We start from the raw sequence: 13970 nt of genomic DNA on the forward strand, positions 1-13970 counted from the left end.
CGGCACCCGTCAGTTGTTTGGGCAGACGGGCTGGGGCTCTGGAGGCCCCGTCTTTGAGTCCACGTGGTTTACACAGCGGACGCTCAATCATGGATGAGACTGAATTTAGAACTTGAGACCCAGGGACTGAATGTTGCTCCCTTCGGTCCCCAATCGGTCACTTCACTACTTTTTAAAAGTGCTAGGAACGGCCGGCTTCTCTCTCAAGCCGCCACTGCTCGCTGCACTCACTGACACTCTATATACTTGCGCTGATGTTAAGAAACCAGAAGTTCGAAAACCTATAGACTGATGTTAAGAACAGATTCTGGAGACTTCTGAGGGCTGTTTTCACTCCTTCCACCTCTTTCGCCCTTAGGTCCAGGACAGATTCCAGACCAGAAAAGGGCTTCCTGTTCTTGGGCACGACCCCTCGTAGCCCCAGGGTGAGCCCAGGGCGAGGGGGCTGGGCCCCGGAGGGGGCGGGGATGGCGCGCGCCGGAGGGGCGGGGCCTAGACCAGAGTGGGGCGGGGTCGAGGTGGGCCCGGGGCGGGGCCTGGGGCGGGGCGGGCGCGCGGCGCCGGCCGGCGGGCGGTGGCAGCGGCGGCCACAGCGGGCGCACTCTGCCGAGCCATGCCGGCGGCGCGCGTGGAGTACATCGCGCCCTGGTGGGTGGTGTGGCTGCACAGCGTCCCGCACCTCGGCCTGCGCCTGCAGCCGGTAGACAGCACCTTCAGGCCGCGCGATGAGAGTTACCAGGAGGTGAGTGCGCGCCGGACCCCGGACGGCGCCCCAAGTACCCACACACGCCTTGCCCCTGCCAGCCCGCTGCTCTCAACACGCCTCCACATCACTCTCCACTCTTCCCCCGCAGCATCTTCCCCCCTCTCCTCTTTTCCCTCCGATCTTTGGCCCACAACCCTCCCGTCTGGGAACCTCATGGGCCGGGACAACTGGAAAAATGGGAGTTAAGCCGGCCTCTGGGGCACGGGGGGAAGGGCGCGGAGGCTGCCTGCGGGGGATGGGGCTGAGCGCCGAGGAGGGCAGCGCGGCGCGGGGTGGGGGCGTTTGTACTTTTACCTGCTAATCCCGGCGGTCGGGCTGCGGGGAGGATGCCGAAGTGCACCCCGAGGTTTACCTCCTTCTGAGGTTACAAGACAGGCTGTCTCTTTGCGGGTCTGTGTGGCCTGGAAGAAGTTTGGGCAGAACTGACCGGAGTCTCCCAGTTGGTCACCGTACCCCTCCCCAGCCCCTTCCTGCGGCGTGGAAGCCGCCCCCTGGGCCCCGCTTGGAAGGTCGCAGAGCTGGGGGAGAAGGGGTGTGGACCCCCAGCCAGGAAGGTGGCCCCCCCATCAGCCCCATCTCACATCCGCGCCCCCTCCTGCTCTGTACAGGCGTACCTTGTCAGCCCTCGATTCTGGGGTCTTGGCTTCTTGGCCAGATGGTCCTCTCATCCTCCCACTTCTGCCCTTTCCCTGCTCTGCTGGCCCTTCTCTCTGAGGTTTCTGCACCCCTAGAGGGGAGAAGTGCTCCCCAGACTTCACTGCCCAGACAGATCTGCAGAATCTCCCAGCCTTCTCAGATCTGGCCAAGCCACTGCAGCCCCTGTAGCCAGGCTGAGTCAGTTTTCCATTGGGTCAAAGATTCCGGGCCTGGGAAGCCCAAGATGGGGCCCATTTACTCAGAGCTCTACTCCCATCTCAGGACTTTGACCCCCCCCCCCCCCACAGCCTCTGCCTGCTGTGTTAGGTTCTCCACAATCTCCTGGTGTGGGGCCAAGGGTGTGGGACCAGGCCGGGCAGAACAGGGCCTCCAGGGAGGCTGAGTCGGGAGACAGCTGGTCACCTCTTCCCCCCGCCAGGACTTTCTCCTGCAGGGCAGCAGGGATCCTGAGCCAGTAGGGTATTGCAGGGCACCAGTGACAGGGACTCTAATAATAACCCCTAGTGTCCCTGCCTCCTTCGGGCCCCAGGCAGCTGGTGCCTGCCATTCCAGAAGGAGGGGAAAATCAGGACCCCTTCCTGCTTTTAGGCTGGGATCCATGGAGGAGGCCAGTCCGGGGGTTTGCCTTTTTCCCCGTCTGTTTTCCCCTGCCTGTGGAAGGCATTCCCTGAGAATGTGGCTGCCTGGGGACAGCTCCAGGGCATCTTCCGCTGCTTGTGAATGCATGAAAAGAGGCGGATATGATTTCAGAGACAGCTGTGTTACTTGTGTGTGTGTGTGTGTGTGTGTGTGTGTGTGTGTGTGTGTTTGTCTGTCTGTCCCGTGTCCGTGTGTCCCAAACCCTGCGCCCCAGATCTGGCCCTCGTGTCTCTGATCAGAGTTTTCTCCTTTCCATTGGAGCAATTGTAAACCTTTGGAGAAGGCCTTTGGGTGTGGGGAGTGGGAGAAGGTCCCTCCCGCACCCCAGAGACAGCTCCTGTCTGGCCAGCAGCTGTGGTTGGCGGGGCTTGAGCATGCCCCATCCCCCAGTCCCCTGGAGAGGTGACAGCTGAGCCAAAGAGACCACTCACATCCCCTGCCCCTCTCCTCCCCAGGTTCAGACCCTGTACACTGCACTGGCATCAAATGACTCCTGGGGCATCCCCTCCCCCCGGGCCACTGCTCCTGTGCAGCCTGTCACCTGGCCCCACCCCAACTGCCTGTTCCTGCGGGGGCCTCCTGAGGGCATTCAGTGTGGGGTGAGTGTGGGAGGGCCTGGACGGGAAGTCTGGCTCTGGGTGTTATTGAAGGTGGCTCCTATTTTGGTAAGTTCCCCTGTGGCCTGACCACGGGTCTCTCTCCTGCACATCCCCTTCCTCCTGAGCAGCAGTCACTGCCAGCATCAGGCAGCAGGTCGGTTAAAACCACAGATTGGACACCTTCCACTGTCACCTCAGTACTCAGCAAACTTGATTGGGGACAAGCAGTGTGCCAGACATGGGGTGACATGATAACCAAGGCCACCAAGGCCTTCTGGGCCCGGTGCTACTGCAGCAGCTGAGTGGCTGGGATGGGCGCTGTGCCTTCCAGCTGTCTGGGTTGGAATCCCAGTTTTGTCACTTACTGTGTGCACCTGTCAGGTGTCTGTACCTCTCTGAGCCTCGCTTTCCTCCTCTGCAAGTATTAAGTGAGATGTTCCACGTGACATGCTCAGTGGATAGACGGTCGGTCCCATAGTACTCGGTAGGACCCAGGGATATCAATTGTTACGCAGATTGGCCTTGAGGTTCAGCCCCGTTTCCAAGCACAGTACCCCATCTGCAGAGGCAGGCGAGGCGAGCACCAGCTCCGCTGCACGTCGTGGCTGTGTGTCTAGGAGGGAAGCAGCCCCGACCTCTCAGCCTGAGCCTTCTTACCTTTGACTGGTGAGAAGGATGGAAGATGGGGAGGATTCCCACTTCAAAGAGCTCATAAAAGGACCCGATGAGTTAGTGGATGTAAAAGCACGTGGCCCATGTCTGATGGCTTGGCAAGGAGGAGACCCCAGCCAGCCAGGTGTCCACTTCGCAGAACGGGGGACAACAGAAAGGGCACGTGGCACTGCCTCCAGCTGTGTCTCCCAGAACAAAACTCCAGTTTCCTCCTTCACCTCCACCCATCTCCCCATGGCGAGGAGACCAGACGCTGATGATCTCATGTACTTGAGAGGTGTGTAAGCTCTAAAATGCTGAGCAGACATTAACTGTTGCTGCCACCCACGTGCAGGAGCCCCCTGTGCCTTTCTGTTCCATCCTTCCTTTCCCTGCATCAGGAGACCAGCCATCCTTTTGGTGCATCGGGTGCATCGGGAAGGAGAGGAGATGATCTTATCTGTTTACACGTAGGCAAGTATTTTCATGTGTTAAGTTAAGGTGGTTCCGTTCACAGACTCCCTGGAGAGTCCTAAGTATCTGTCCTCAGGCTGGAGGAGGGGACAGGATGGGGGCTAGACCCAGAACTACAGGGGTCCCCCTGCCCCCCAACTTGGGGGCAGTTCTCGGGAGGAAAGACCAGGGAGGGAGACCAGCCATCAGGATTTGAGAGGAGCCAAGGTTGGGATGAGGAAGCCCCATTCATCCAACTCATCCATGATATTGAGTCATGGTCACCAGACAATCACGCTGCCTTCCCCCTCCCCCCAACCCCTCTCCGCTTTCCCGTTGCCCCCATCCCACCCTGCCTTGGGGGCAGGAGGGGCTTAACCCTTTCCAGTCTCCTCTCCCCCAGCTCCTCCCCTTGGTCTCACCTCTAGGCTGGTTTACTCTCTGTTTCCTGGGGTCTTGGGGTGAGGGGTGTTCAGGCCGTTGCCCCTCCCCTGCCCGAGTGCAGAAGCCCCTTGGGGTCCAGCTGCAGCCTCGGCGTTCCAGATGCCAATCGGTCACTGCGGACCCCAGCTCAGGTCCTGGGTTCACGCTCTGGTTTCTCGTTATAAAGTGACAAACCAGAACTAATTGAAGTCACTTTGATGAGGAGAGAGGCTGGAGTCTGAGCCCTGATGTGGGGCCTGTGGTCTTGGTGTTGGGGTGGGACAGGGAGATGCTGGCGGCCACAGGGCACTGTGCAGGGCACAGGCTGTGCCAGGGCTGGAGGGCATGTGAGCAGAGCTCCGGGTTTCCTCTGGACAGGAGGGTGTCCCGCTAACACCCTTCCCCACCCCACGCACACGGGGACCCGCGGTGTTAATTAGGAGCAAGAAAATAATTGCCTGTTAGAGGGTGGCCGGTGACACCAAGGTGGCTGTGGGAGATGGTTCTGCGGGCTTCTCTTCCCTCCCCGCCAACCCCTCCTTCCTCTTTCCCTCCCACCTCCTTCCCTCCCGCCCACCTCCGGCCCTGTCCCTGTGCTCCAGCACCTAAGAAAAGTTCTGGAGGTGAGCTGCTAACCAAAGGGCCTCCATGTTTGGGTTTCCCAGGCATGGCCTCCCTGGGACTGAGCTGAATTATGGGAAACCAGATCGAGGCCAGACCCCCAGCTTGGAGAGGCCCCCCCAGCCTGGGAATCCCGGGACCCTGCCCATGAGACTGGGCTTGCAGAAGGTCAGGAAGCCGGAGTGGGCTGTGAGGGTGAGAAACAGGGGAACATCACGGGGACTCAGGGCGTGGTTTGGAGAGCTCAGAATGGCACCACCCCAAGTCGAGATTATTTCCTGGAGGTCCTTCCTTGCTGGGTGGGGACCCGTGGTAGAACCGGTGGGTCTTCCTGTTTGGAGGGAGATTGAGAGTGAGACTGTCCAGGAGGCCAGCTGGACGTCAGGGACAGGTGGGGGAAGTCTTAATGCTGACTAACCAGTCTCTAATCTATACGGAAGGTTTATCCAGGTCTTTTGTTGTTAGGATTAATTTATAGAAAAGTGCACGCTCTTAAGTGTACATCACAACAATGCACGTGTGCGTGTGCATGACACCATCTTCCTGACCCCCCAGGAGGCTCCCTCAGGCTCCCTCTCAGTCCATTCCCTTCCAAGGGTAGTTACTATTCAGACCTCTGTCACTCCAGATGAGTTTCTCTGGCTTTGCATTTCATATCAGTTAAGCCACGCAGTCTCTGCCGTTTTGTCTGGCTTGTTTCCTCCAACCTTACATCTGTGAGATTCACCCATATCACTGGTTGTAGCTGCAGTTGACTTTTCATGGCTGCATAGTATTCCATTCGGTGGCCATAGCACATTTTCTGTATCTGTTCTTTTGGTGGTGGACATTTAGGGTATTTCCGGTGTTTGGCTCTGGCCGCAGTGTGAAGTTGCTGTGAACCTTTGGGTCTGCATCTCATGGTGAACAGTAAATCCCGGAGTGGGATTACTGGCCATGAGGTAGGCACGCTGCAGAGTGGTTTGCAAATTGTTAAGTGGATCCTGGGCTTTAACAGATGGGCCTCAGGCCTTGGGGGGGCGGTGGGCAGGACAAAGCTGGGCATTTACACCACTCCTCAGGCAAAGGAGGCCCTGTACTTCCCGTTCTGCTAAAGGAGTCTGTTTGAAGAAAAGGTTAAGCTACTGTAAACAGTTTGAGAGTTTGTTGACTCTAATCAGTGTTTCCCAGACGCAGAGGGGATACAAATCTCCTGGGATCATCTCTAGGTGCCGTTCTGACTCACTGGGTCCAGGGTGGGGCTTGAGATGGTGCATTCGGTGCTCCAGGAGATGTCAATGCACAGGGTCACTGAGCTTCACTTTGAATAGCAAGGCTCTGAATCCCCATCCGTCCTTGGCCGTTGTCGCCTTGGCCCGGGGCTACAGGGCCTCCAGGCAGAGCAAGGGCTGGGGGCGGCTCTTTTCCACTGTGTCCCCAGGCCAGCCTTCTGGGTCAGTCCATGGGCCAGGCCTAGTGGTCCAGGCTGGGGAGCTCCAGCCCTTGTCACTAGGACAAGGGGGATGTGTTTAGGTCCGCTGGGGCTTCCCAGCTGCCTGGAGGAGGAGGCTTACCATCCATGCTGCTGAGGTGGGGGAGGGGGAGGGGATGAGTTCCTGGCAGAATCCATGAAACATTTTTTCCCAGATGGATGTGAAAGCCACACTTTAAGTCACACCACCTGCCCCACTCCCAAGTGAGACATCTTCTGGGCTGTTCCCACTGCTTTGGCCATTTGTCCATGAGTCTCAGAAGACTGTCGGTCCAGGTGACCAGCAGAGCAGGTCACATCAGGGGTCCCAGGGCCAGCCGAAGCTCTCACAGGGCCAAGCAGCTGAGCGGGCCCTTTGAGGCTCCTCGCTTCCCCTTCAAATGGCCCCGAGTCTCAGGACTGCAGACCCCAGCCTCCGTTCGGGGTTGCCTCCTGGTGTGTGCACATTCCCACGTAAGTCTTTTCTCTGGCTAGACTGGAAGGGCTCCGGCACCCACCCCACCGCGCCGCCGACCACCACCGCCCGTGTTTGAGTCCCCCATACAGGCTCCCGCCCCGACAGCCCAGACCTGAGTGCTGAGAGTCTGGGCGGGGAACCGCTTGGGGGCACCTGGCGAGAAGGGTGAGGCTGTCAGCTCAGGAGCCTGACGTAGAGCCAGGTCCAGCCCTGGCTGGTGGCCACCAATGCTGATGCCATCTGGTGTCCATCTGACTGAGTCCAGAGATTGGAAGGCAAGGAGTTGGGGGAATCCGGGCTTCCTGACAGACAGCAGCTCCCTTTGCAGGACCCCAAGGTGCTCAGCGGGCCCGACATGGCACCTCCTCCCCTTTAGAATTCTGGGCTTCGCTGCCAACATTGGCATCTGGGGGTCACTGTCCCTTTCAGGATGTGGCGAAAGGGACTCCCCAGGTACGTCCCCTGACTTCTCCCCACCTCCCCGGCACAGAGTTGGCCTCTTGTTGGAGATGGACCCCAACACCTAGCACAAGGCTCAGAGGAAGCAGACACGCCAGGCCATCCCTTCCCGGCCCTGTCCCAGGTCCCACTGAGGTCTGAGACGTCCCGCCCAAGCCTCATGTCCTCCGGGAGGCCTCGGATGCTCTGATCCCGTGGATGGCCCTCTGCTCGTCTGTCTCCCTCAGCCCCACAGGGCGTCACCCACAGACTTTGCTGTCAGTTGACAGCTCCTGCCTTGTGCCTTGAGCAGCTCAGAGCATCCATCAGATATGGCAGGCCTGGTCCATATCTTCATCCAGGTGTGTCAGCAACAAACCTAGAGCTCCTCCACCTCCTTCCTCTATTTGTCTCCTGTCCCCTGTCCCCACGCACACCTGAGCTCCCCACTCCCCAACCCAGCGTGAATGCTGGGCACTCTGTGTCCAGAGCAGGCAGGAGCTTCGGTCCTGGGAGGATGGATGTCAGACCAACAGCTCAGTCCCGCAGGTGCTCAGGGCCCGAGGGCTGGGCACTTCCTGACACCACCCCCGCGGACCAAGTGCTGACCCCAGGCCTCTTCCTCTGCAGTCACTGCTGTTCTTGGGGCTGGTGGTCACCGTCTGCCTGGGCCTGAACCTCATCTTCCTCGCGGCTTACCTGGTCTGCGCGTGCTGCTGCGGGCGGGATGGTGCGGTGCAGACCAAGAGGCGCCACTCCTGCTGCGTCACCTGGACGGCCGTGCTGGCCGGGCTCATCTGCTGGTGAGTGTGCCCCCGCGCTGGGCCCGGCGTGTGCTGCTCAGGGAGAGGGGGGATTCTCAATGTGAGGGCACGAGGCAGACACAGCGGAAGAAAAATGGGCCTGTCATCTTGCCAATGGGTCAGTCCCATGACCAAGACGTGCCCCTCCTCGCCCTCTACCTCCTGCCCCCGACAAACCCCAAGGCGCTCTTCAGCTGTCTGGCCACATTCTCCTGGCTGAGCGCTGGGTACCTTGATGGGAGAGCTTGTCTCTGGGATGAGTGATGTTGCCCCACCAGGCAGCGGGAATCAGACGTCTTGGATGGTGACAGGAGGCTCCCTAGCGTGTCCGGACCTTTCCAGCCCAGCGGGGAGCTCCCTGAGCAGTTTCTCAGTGGCATTCCTGAGCAGAGGGCGTCTCTGCCCGGTGTCCTGTCCCCTTCCAACTACCGCCCTGGGTCTGCAATCAGACAGTCTGACTCAAGCTCAGATTAATTCCATCTTCTCACAAGATCAATTGTTCCTAGTGCCATCAGCCGGGTCCTCTTTGCTTTGGGGGCCCAAGGGAGGATTTCTAACTTCGTGCAAGAGCTGGGCTGGGCTGGGCAGGCGGTGTCCACACACACACGGGCCCTGTTTTCACGAGTTGTTGTATTTTTCTTGCTTTTGTAGCTACAGAGGTTTTTTCCAAAGCCTCAGGTCCACCAGACACACTTCTGGGGGTGATCATGCCTGAGGCTTGGAATCCCTCGTTGTTAATTGTCTGGGGCTTCCAAGAGCCCCCAGCAGGAGTGGCCCCACTGTCTTGGCAGCAGGATGGGAGGAAGGTGGGGCCCAGTGAGCCTGGGAGTGAGGACCCCTGGGGGGCTCATCCCAAGCGGCTCACCTCACCATCCATTAGACGATGTTCAGGATCCCGTCCTCCCTGAGTGTCAGGATGGTCTAAGCCAAACGACAGGCGAGACCCCAAACGAGCTTTGCAGGGGTGACAAAGCACCAAGCACGTGAAAGGGACCCAGGGCTGGGCAAGACATGTGGCCGGAGCTTAATCGTAAACTTAAAGGAGAGAGTTCTAGCCCCGGTCACAAGTTCAAAGACAAATATGACTCCCCTAAAGCAGAGAGGGACTTCCTGTGAAGGAACTGGTGTTAAACAGCCTCCTCCTGAGAGTGAGGTGCATGGGGTGGGCAGGAAGAGGCGGGACAAGGAGCAGCCAGAGCAACCAGCAGTGCTTGCTACACAAGCAGCCCTCCCTCCTGGGAACTCAGATTCCCCCCAAAATACTACAAAGGACAGAAGACTCCTTTGCAACAGCAAAATGACTCTGAGGGCCAACTGGGATAAGTCATCATTACCTGCCGCTTAAGGAAAACTCAAAACAGGAGTTTATGTGGCGTGACTCAGTCTTCAGCATTCCCCCACTTATCTGTGCCAGGCGCCGGGAGCCAGCGGTAAGAAAAATGGCCACCAGTTCTGCCTTCTCATAGCTCTTGGTCTGTTCGGAGAGGCAGAGAATCATAGGCTGGTTTGATTTGGATAATTACAAACTAAGGGGTAAGTTTGGAGGGAAGGCATAGGCATGAATTTGGACAGCCCACTCAAGTCAGGAGTTACTGGGTGACCAGGGTACCAGGATCCATAGGCTGGGAAGGCCTGAACTAGGCAAAACTAGGAGGAGATACTGGCAGGCAGAGGGAAGAGGTGTATGTGTGTGCAAAGGTCCTGTGGTAGGGGAAGGGGAGCAGGGAGTCTTTAAGGCACCAAGGAAAGCCAGTGTGGCTGGAGCAGAGGGAGCAGATGAAGGGGCTGGGGCAGAGGTGCCGCTGGGTGATGGGACCTGCCGCAGATACAGTGGAGATCAATAACCTTTGCGGGAGTTGGGCTCAGACCGGAGGCACAGTCTGAGGGAGGGAGGCAGGGAAGGGAGTCAAAAAAGCAGAAGAAGAAGGGATAAGGGATACAGGGTGAGGTTGGGGGGATTAGGAGGGAGAAGTCTCGTTGGGCTCTGAAAGCAAGAATCCTGGAGAAGAAGGGAGATTCAATCCATAGAAGAAAGTAGGATCAAGGGTTTCCCAAAAAGGCAACAGGGAAATGAGGAGAGCCCCTCCATGCTCCTCTCTTTGGGGGGACAGTGATTTTCTGTTTGGGAAAGACAGTGATGTCGTCATACCGGAGACAGAGCAGAACCACCACCTTGTCTATTCTGTCTTTTCCCTCAAGTGGAACAGTCTTTGTGGCCCAGGCAGGACAGGTGATGGCTTGGGGAGCTGAGAGACCGTCTTTAAGCAGCCAGGGCACACGGCCCCTCCTGGGCCATCATCTCCGATAAATCCACAGACGAGGAGAAGACGCAGAGCTCGAATGCCTCTACTGTGGGAAACAGGGAAGGGGAGACTCCAAAGGCGGGAAGAGCATTGGCTTGATGCCGAATCCCCAGAAAACACTGGACCACAACCAGAGAACAAGCAGAGAGGGTTAGAAACATGGGGAGCGAACGAAGTGCATTTTTCAGAGTGTACTAAAATTTAAAAAATAAATGAAAGCTACTAAATAGGATACGTTTGACGTACAAATATTTCAGCTGTGCATCTGATCAAGGTCCTCCCAGTATCTCTGTGGATGCTGTAGAGAAATGTGGACGGGATGGTGGTGCGGTTAAGTGGATTCAAATCTGGTGGAACAATTCTGGTTGAATGCAGAGAATCCTGATTTACACACTGGTTCACCAGACTGTAGCTAGCATGTGCGTGTGTGCGCGTGCGTGTGTGTGTGTGTGTGCATGTGTGAGACACATGGAGCAGGTAGGAGCCTTGTTTTAAAATGCACATCCTCAGACCACGCTTTTAACAGTTACTCCAGGGCATTTATTCCCATGGTCCATGGACCACTTCCTGAGAAACACTGAATAAAGGGTCAAGGGCACCTTGGAGGGAGATAGCTGTAACAGTCTCCCAGGGGATTCCACCCCAGGTTCTGTCCTGTTTAAAGAAAAAGTGTGAGCACATGTGCCTTCATTTCTCCCCCCAAAGCCAGTGTGTTTTGGATGAAGACTCAAGGAGGCCGTTTACTGAGTCTCGAGAGGGCCCCCAGTGGTGTGAGTCAGATAAAATATGATCAATGGCAGAGGCAAGATTTGAGATGATTTGTTCAGACTGGAATGTTGGACTAAAAGCAACTAGATGAAATTTCATGGGATAGATTTAAAGTTCTGCTTTTGGTTAAAGCCAAACAAAAAATCAATCTGGCATCAGAGGAAGGAAGAGCGCCTGGGTTTAGCAGCAGTTTCCGAGAAGAAATCCAGGGGTGTTCATGGATCACAAGGTCAGTGGCGGGGGGGAGGCCCCAGGACCTTAGCCCCCTGCGCTCGGGGCTGGTGGCACCTCCTGGGCCTGGGCGCTTCACCAACGTTAAGGGCGACGCTGACCAGTTAGAGCTAAAACCAGAGGATGGCGGAGCCCAGGGTCTAGGGGACACGTCTGACTTGGAGAGCAGAGGAGGGGTGACACGGAACCCCGTGCAGATGTCTGATGGGGTGTCTTGCAGTGGTCCCCCCAGCCAACGTGTGTCAGTCACCTGGGGAGCTGGCAAAGGTAGCAGTTCCTAAGCCCCACCCAGACCTACTACATCAAAATCCCTAGAGAATATGGAAACGAATATATTTGTGTATATATATGCACATGGCTGGGCCATTGTGCTGTACGCCAGAAACTGACACATCGTACCCGACTGTACTTCAAACAAACAAACAAACAAAAAAGGCCCAAAATCCCTAGGGCCCAGCCAGCAGTTTCCTATCTTTCAAAGCCACGGGACGAGCAGACGGTATTTTCCTGTTGGCTAGCTGGCCAGGCCAGGGACAGCTGGCCCTGAGCCTTCAGCCCCCAACGCCCGCACACCTGCAGGAACATTAGACATTGTCCCGTCGCCCCTGCCCCCAGGGAAGAGCTCCTCAGCTAAAGTCAAAACCCACTCACATGGATGTTTGTGGCAGCTTTAGTCATAATTGCCAAAACCCAGAAGCAGCCAAGATGCCTTTCAGTAGGTGAATGGATAAATTGTGGTTCATCCAAACAATGGAATATTATTCAGTGCTTTAAAGAAAACAGAGCGCTATCAAACCATGAAAAGCCACGGAGGAATCTTAAATGCACATTACTAAGTGAAAGAAGCCAGTCTGAAAAGGCTACATATGGTATGATTCCAACCATATGACATTCTGGAAAAGGCAAAACTATGGCGACTGTGAGATCAGTGGCCGCCAGGGGTTGGGGGGAGGGACGGATGAACAGAGAGCAGAGAGGATTTTTCAGGCGGTGACGCTCTGTGATACAATAATGATCGACACATGACATTACACATTTGTCTAAACGCACAGGACTGTACAACACCAAGAACAACCCTGACATCAGCTATGGACTTTGGGTGATTATGATGTGTCCGTGTGGGTTCATCCATTGTAACAATTGTCCCTGGTGGGGGCTGTTGATAGTAGGGGAGTCTGCATATGAAGGACCACAGGGTGTATGCATTTTGTTGTGAAGTTAAAAATGACTCTAAAAAGTAGTATATTTTAAAAAAATTTCTCCTCTGGGTGTTACCTCTAACTTTGGGGTCTTGCCCACAGTGCTGCGGTGGGCGTTGGTTTCTATGGAAACAGCGAGACGAACGATGGGGTGTACCAGCTGATGTACTCCTTGGACAACGCCAACCACACTTTCTCTGGGATCGATGTGCTGGTAAGGCCTGGGGCAGCTGGCCCGGTCAGGCACAGCCCATGAGGTCAGTGTGGTCACAGCAAGGGCCCAGTCAGATCCCAGCCAGCTCTGCTCCAAGGGGGCTGGATGCCCCCCGGGGCTGCAGTTGGTCCTGCCAGGAGCTAATGGATGATTTCACTCCCCAGGCCAGGAGGGGCAGCAGGGATGGGAGTGAGGACTGAAGGAGGAAAAACTGATGGGTCCTGGGGGGCAGGGGCAGCCGTGGCATCAAATCCCACTGGCCTTCGGGAGAGCTGAGCATCGTACCACTTGTCCAAGGGGCCCCCGGATGTGGAAAATCAGCCCCACGGTGTGTCTGTGTTCACTTTCAGTGCTGCACACAGAGTCTTGTGGGTGGGGTCTAGGAGAGGTCAAGGGGGAAAATGCTCTTCAAAAATAAGTGAAGTCCATTAAAAAAAAAAAAAGATTGGTGGGGTGGGGATAGCTCAGTGGTAGAGTGTGTGCTTAGCATGCACAGGGTCCTGGGTTCAACCCTCAGTACTTCCATTAAAAATAGTAGTAACAAGTGAAGAGCCCCGCGGGGCGGGGAGACCCTGCCTGAACCCGGCGAGGCGTCCTCCGGACTCCGGAGCACCCTGCCTCCAGCTGGGAGCTCGGGCTGGAGGGTGTGCTGGCTGTCCAGAGGAGCTGTAGGGCTTTTAGCAAAAGGAAGAGGTACGCTGGCTGCGCCTCGAGGGCAGGGAATCAGGGTTTTCTCAAACACAGACCTTGGCCCCAAGCGCCTGGCACTGTCTCTGGAATCACCGGGTCTTTCTAGCCGACTTCCCGGCAACCCTGCTGCCCCAGGAGCCAGGCTTCAGGGCAGTTTTCAGAGACCCCAGTTCTTGGACATGCACCCTGTCCCCCATCTCCTCTGGGCCAGGCCCCCAGCAGAGGCCTGGCCATTTCTGTCAGGCAGCCTCAGCCACAAAATCCAGCCCTGATCTGAGCATGTGGTCATCGTCCCGGTGCTAAGGACTCTGACCTCATTGCCCCTCCTCTCCCTTAAGCTCCTCTAAGGCCTTAATCCCCCAGCTGCCCCCCCCAGGAGGGACTCCCTTAAAGAGACAGCTCTGCTGCTCCTCAGGTGGGATGGCTGGGTACTGTGGGTCTGGCCTCAGAGAAAGTCCTGGGGAGCTGAGGGCCGCACGCCAAACCTGGGGTGCCCCCAGCTCTCCTGCTGAGCTCGTCCATCCACCCCCTGTGTCCCCTGGACCCATCCCTAGGGACTGAGAGCTGTCTGGACACTGGGCTGCAGC

General features: G+C 56.9%; 1 protein-coding gene across 2 annotated transcripts in view; it reads left to right on the forward strand.

Annotated features, from left to right (window-relative positions):
- The first annotated feature begins 548 nt into the window (after positions 1 to 548).
- Positions 549 to 13970, forward strand: part of TTYH2 (tweety family member 2) — a 35242-nt gene continuing 21820 nt past the window's right edge. For both annotated transcript variants that reach the window (XM_006199357.3, XM_072939520.1), the window contains exons 1-3: positions 549 to 742; positions 7806 to 7978; positions 12582 to 12693. In XM_006199357.3, the coding sequence (XP_006199419.3) occupies positions 614 to 742; positions 7806 to 7978; positions 12582 to 12693 (414 nt within the window). In that variant the 5' untranslated portion in view covers positions 549 to 613. The remainder of the gene's footprint in view (positions 743 to 7805; positions 7979 to 12581; positions 12694 to 13970) is intronic.

This window comes from Vicugna pacos, chromosome 16, assembly GCF_048564905.1.
Source record: "Vicugna pacos chromosome 16, VicPac4, whole genome shotgun sequence".
NCBI lineage: Eukaryota > Metazoa > Chordata > Mammalia > Artiodactyla > Camelidae > Vicugna > Vicugna pacos.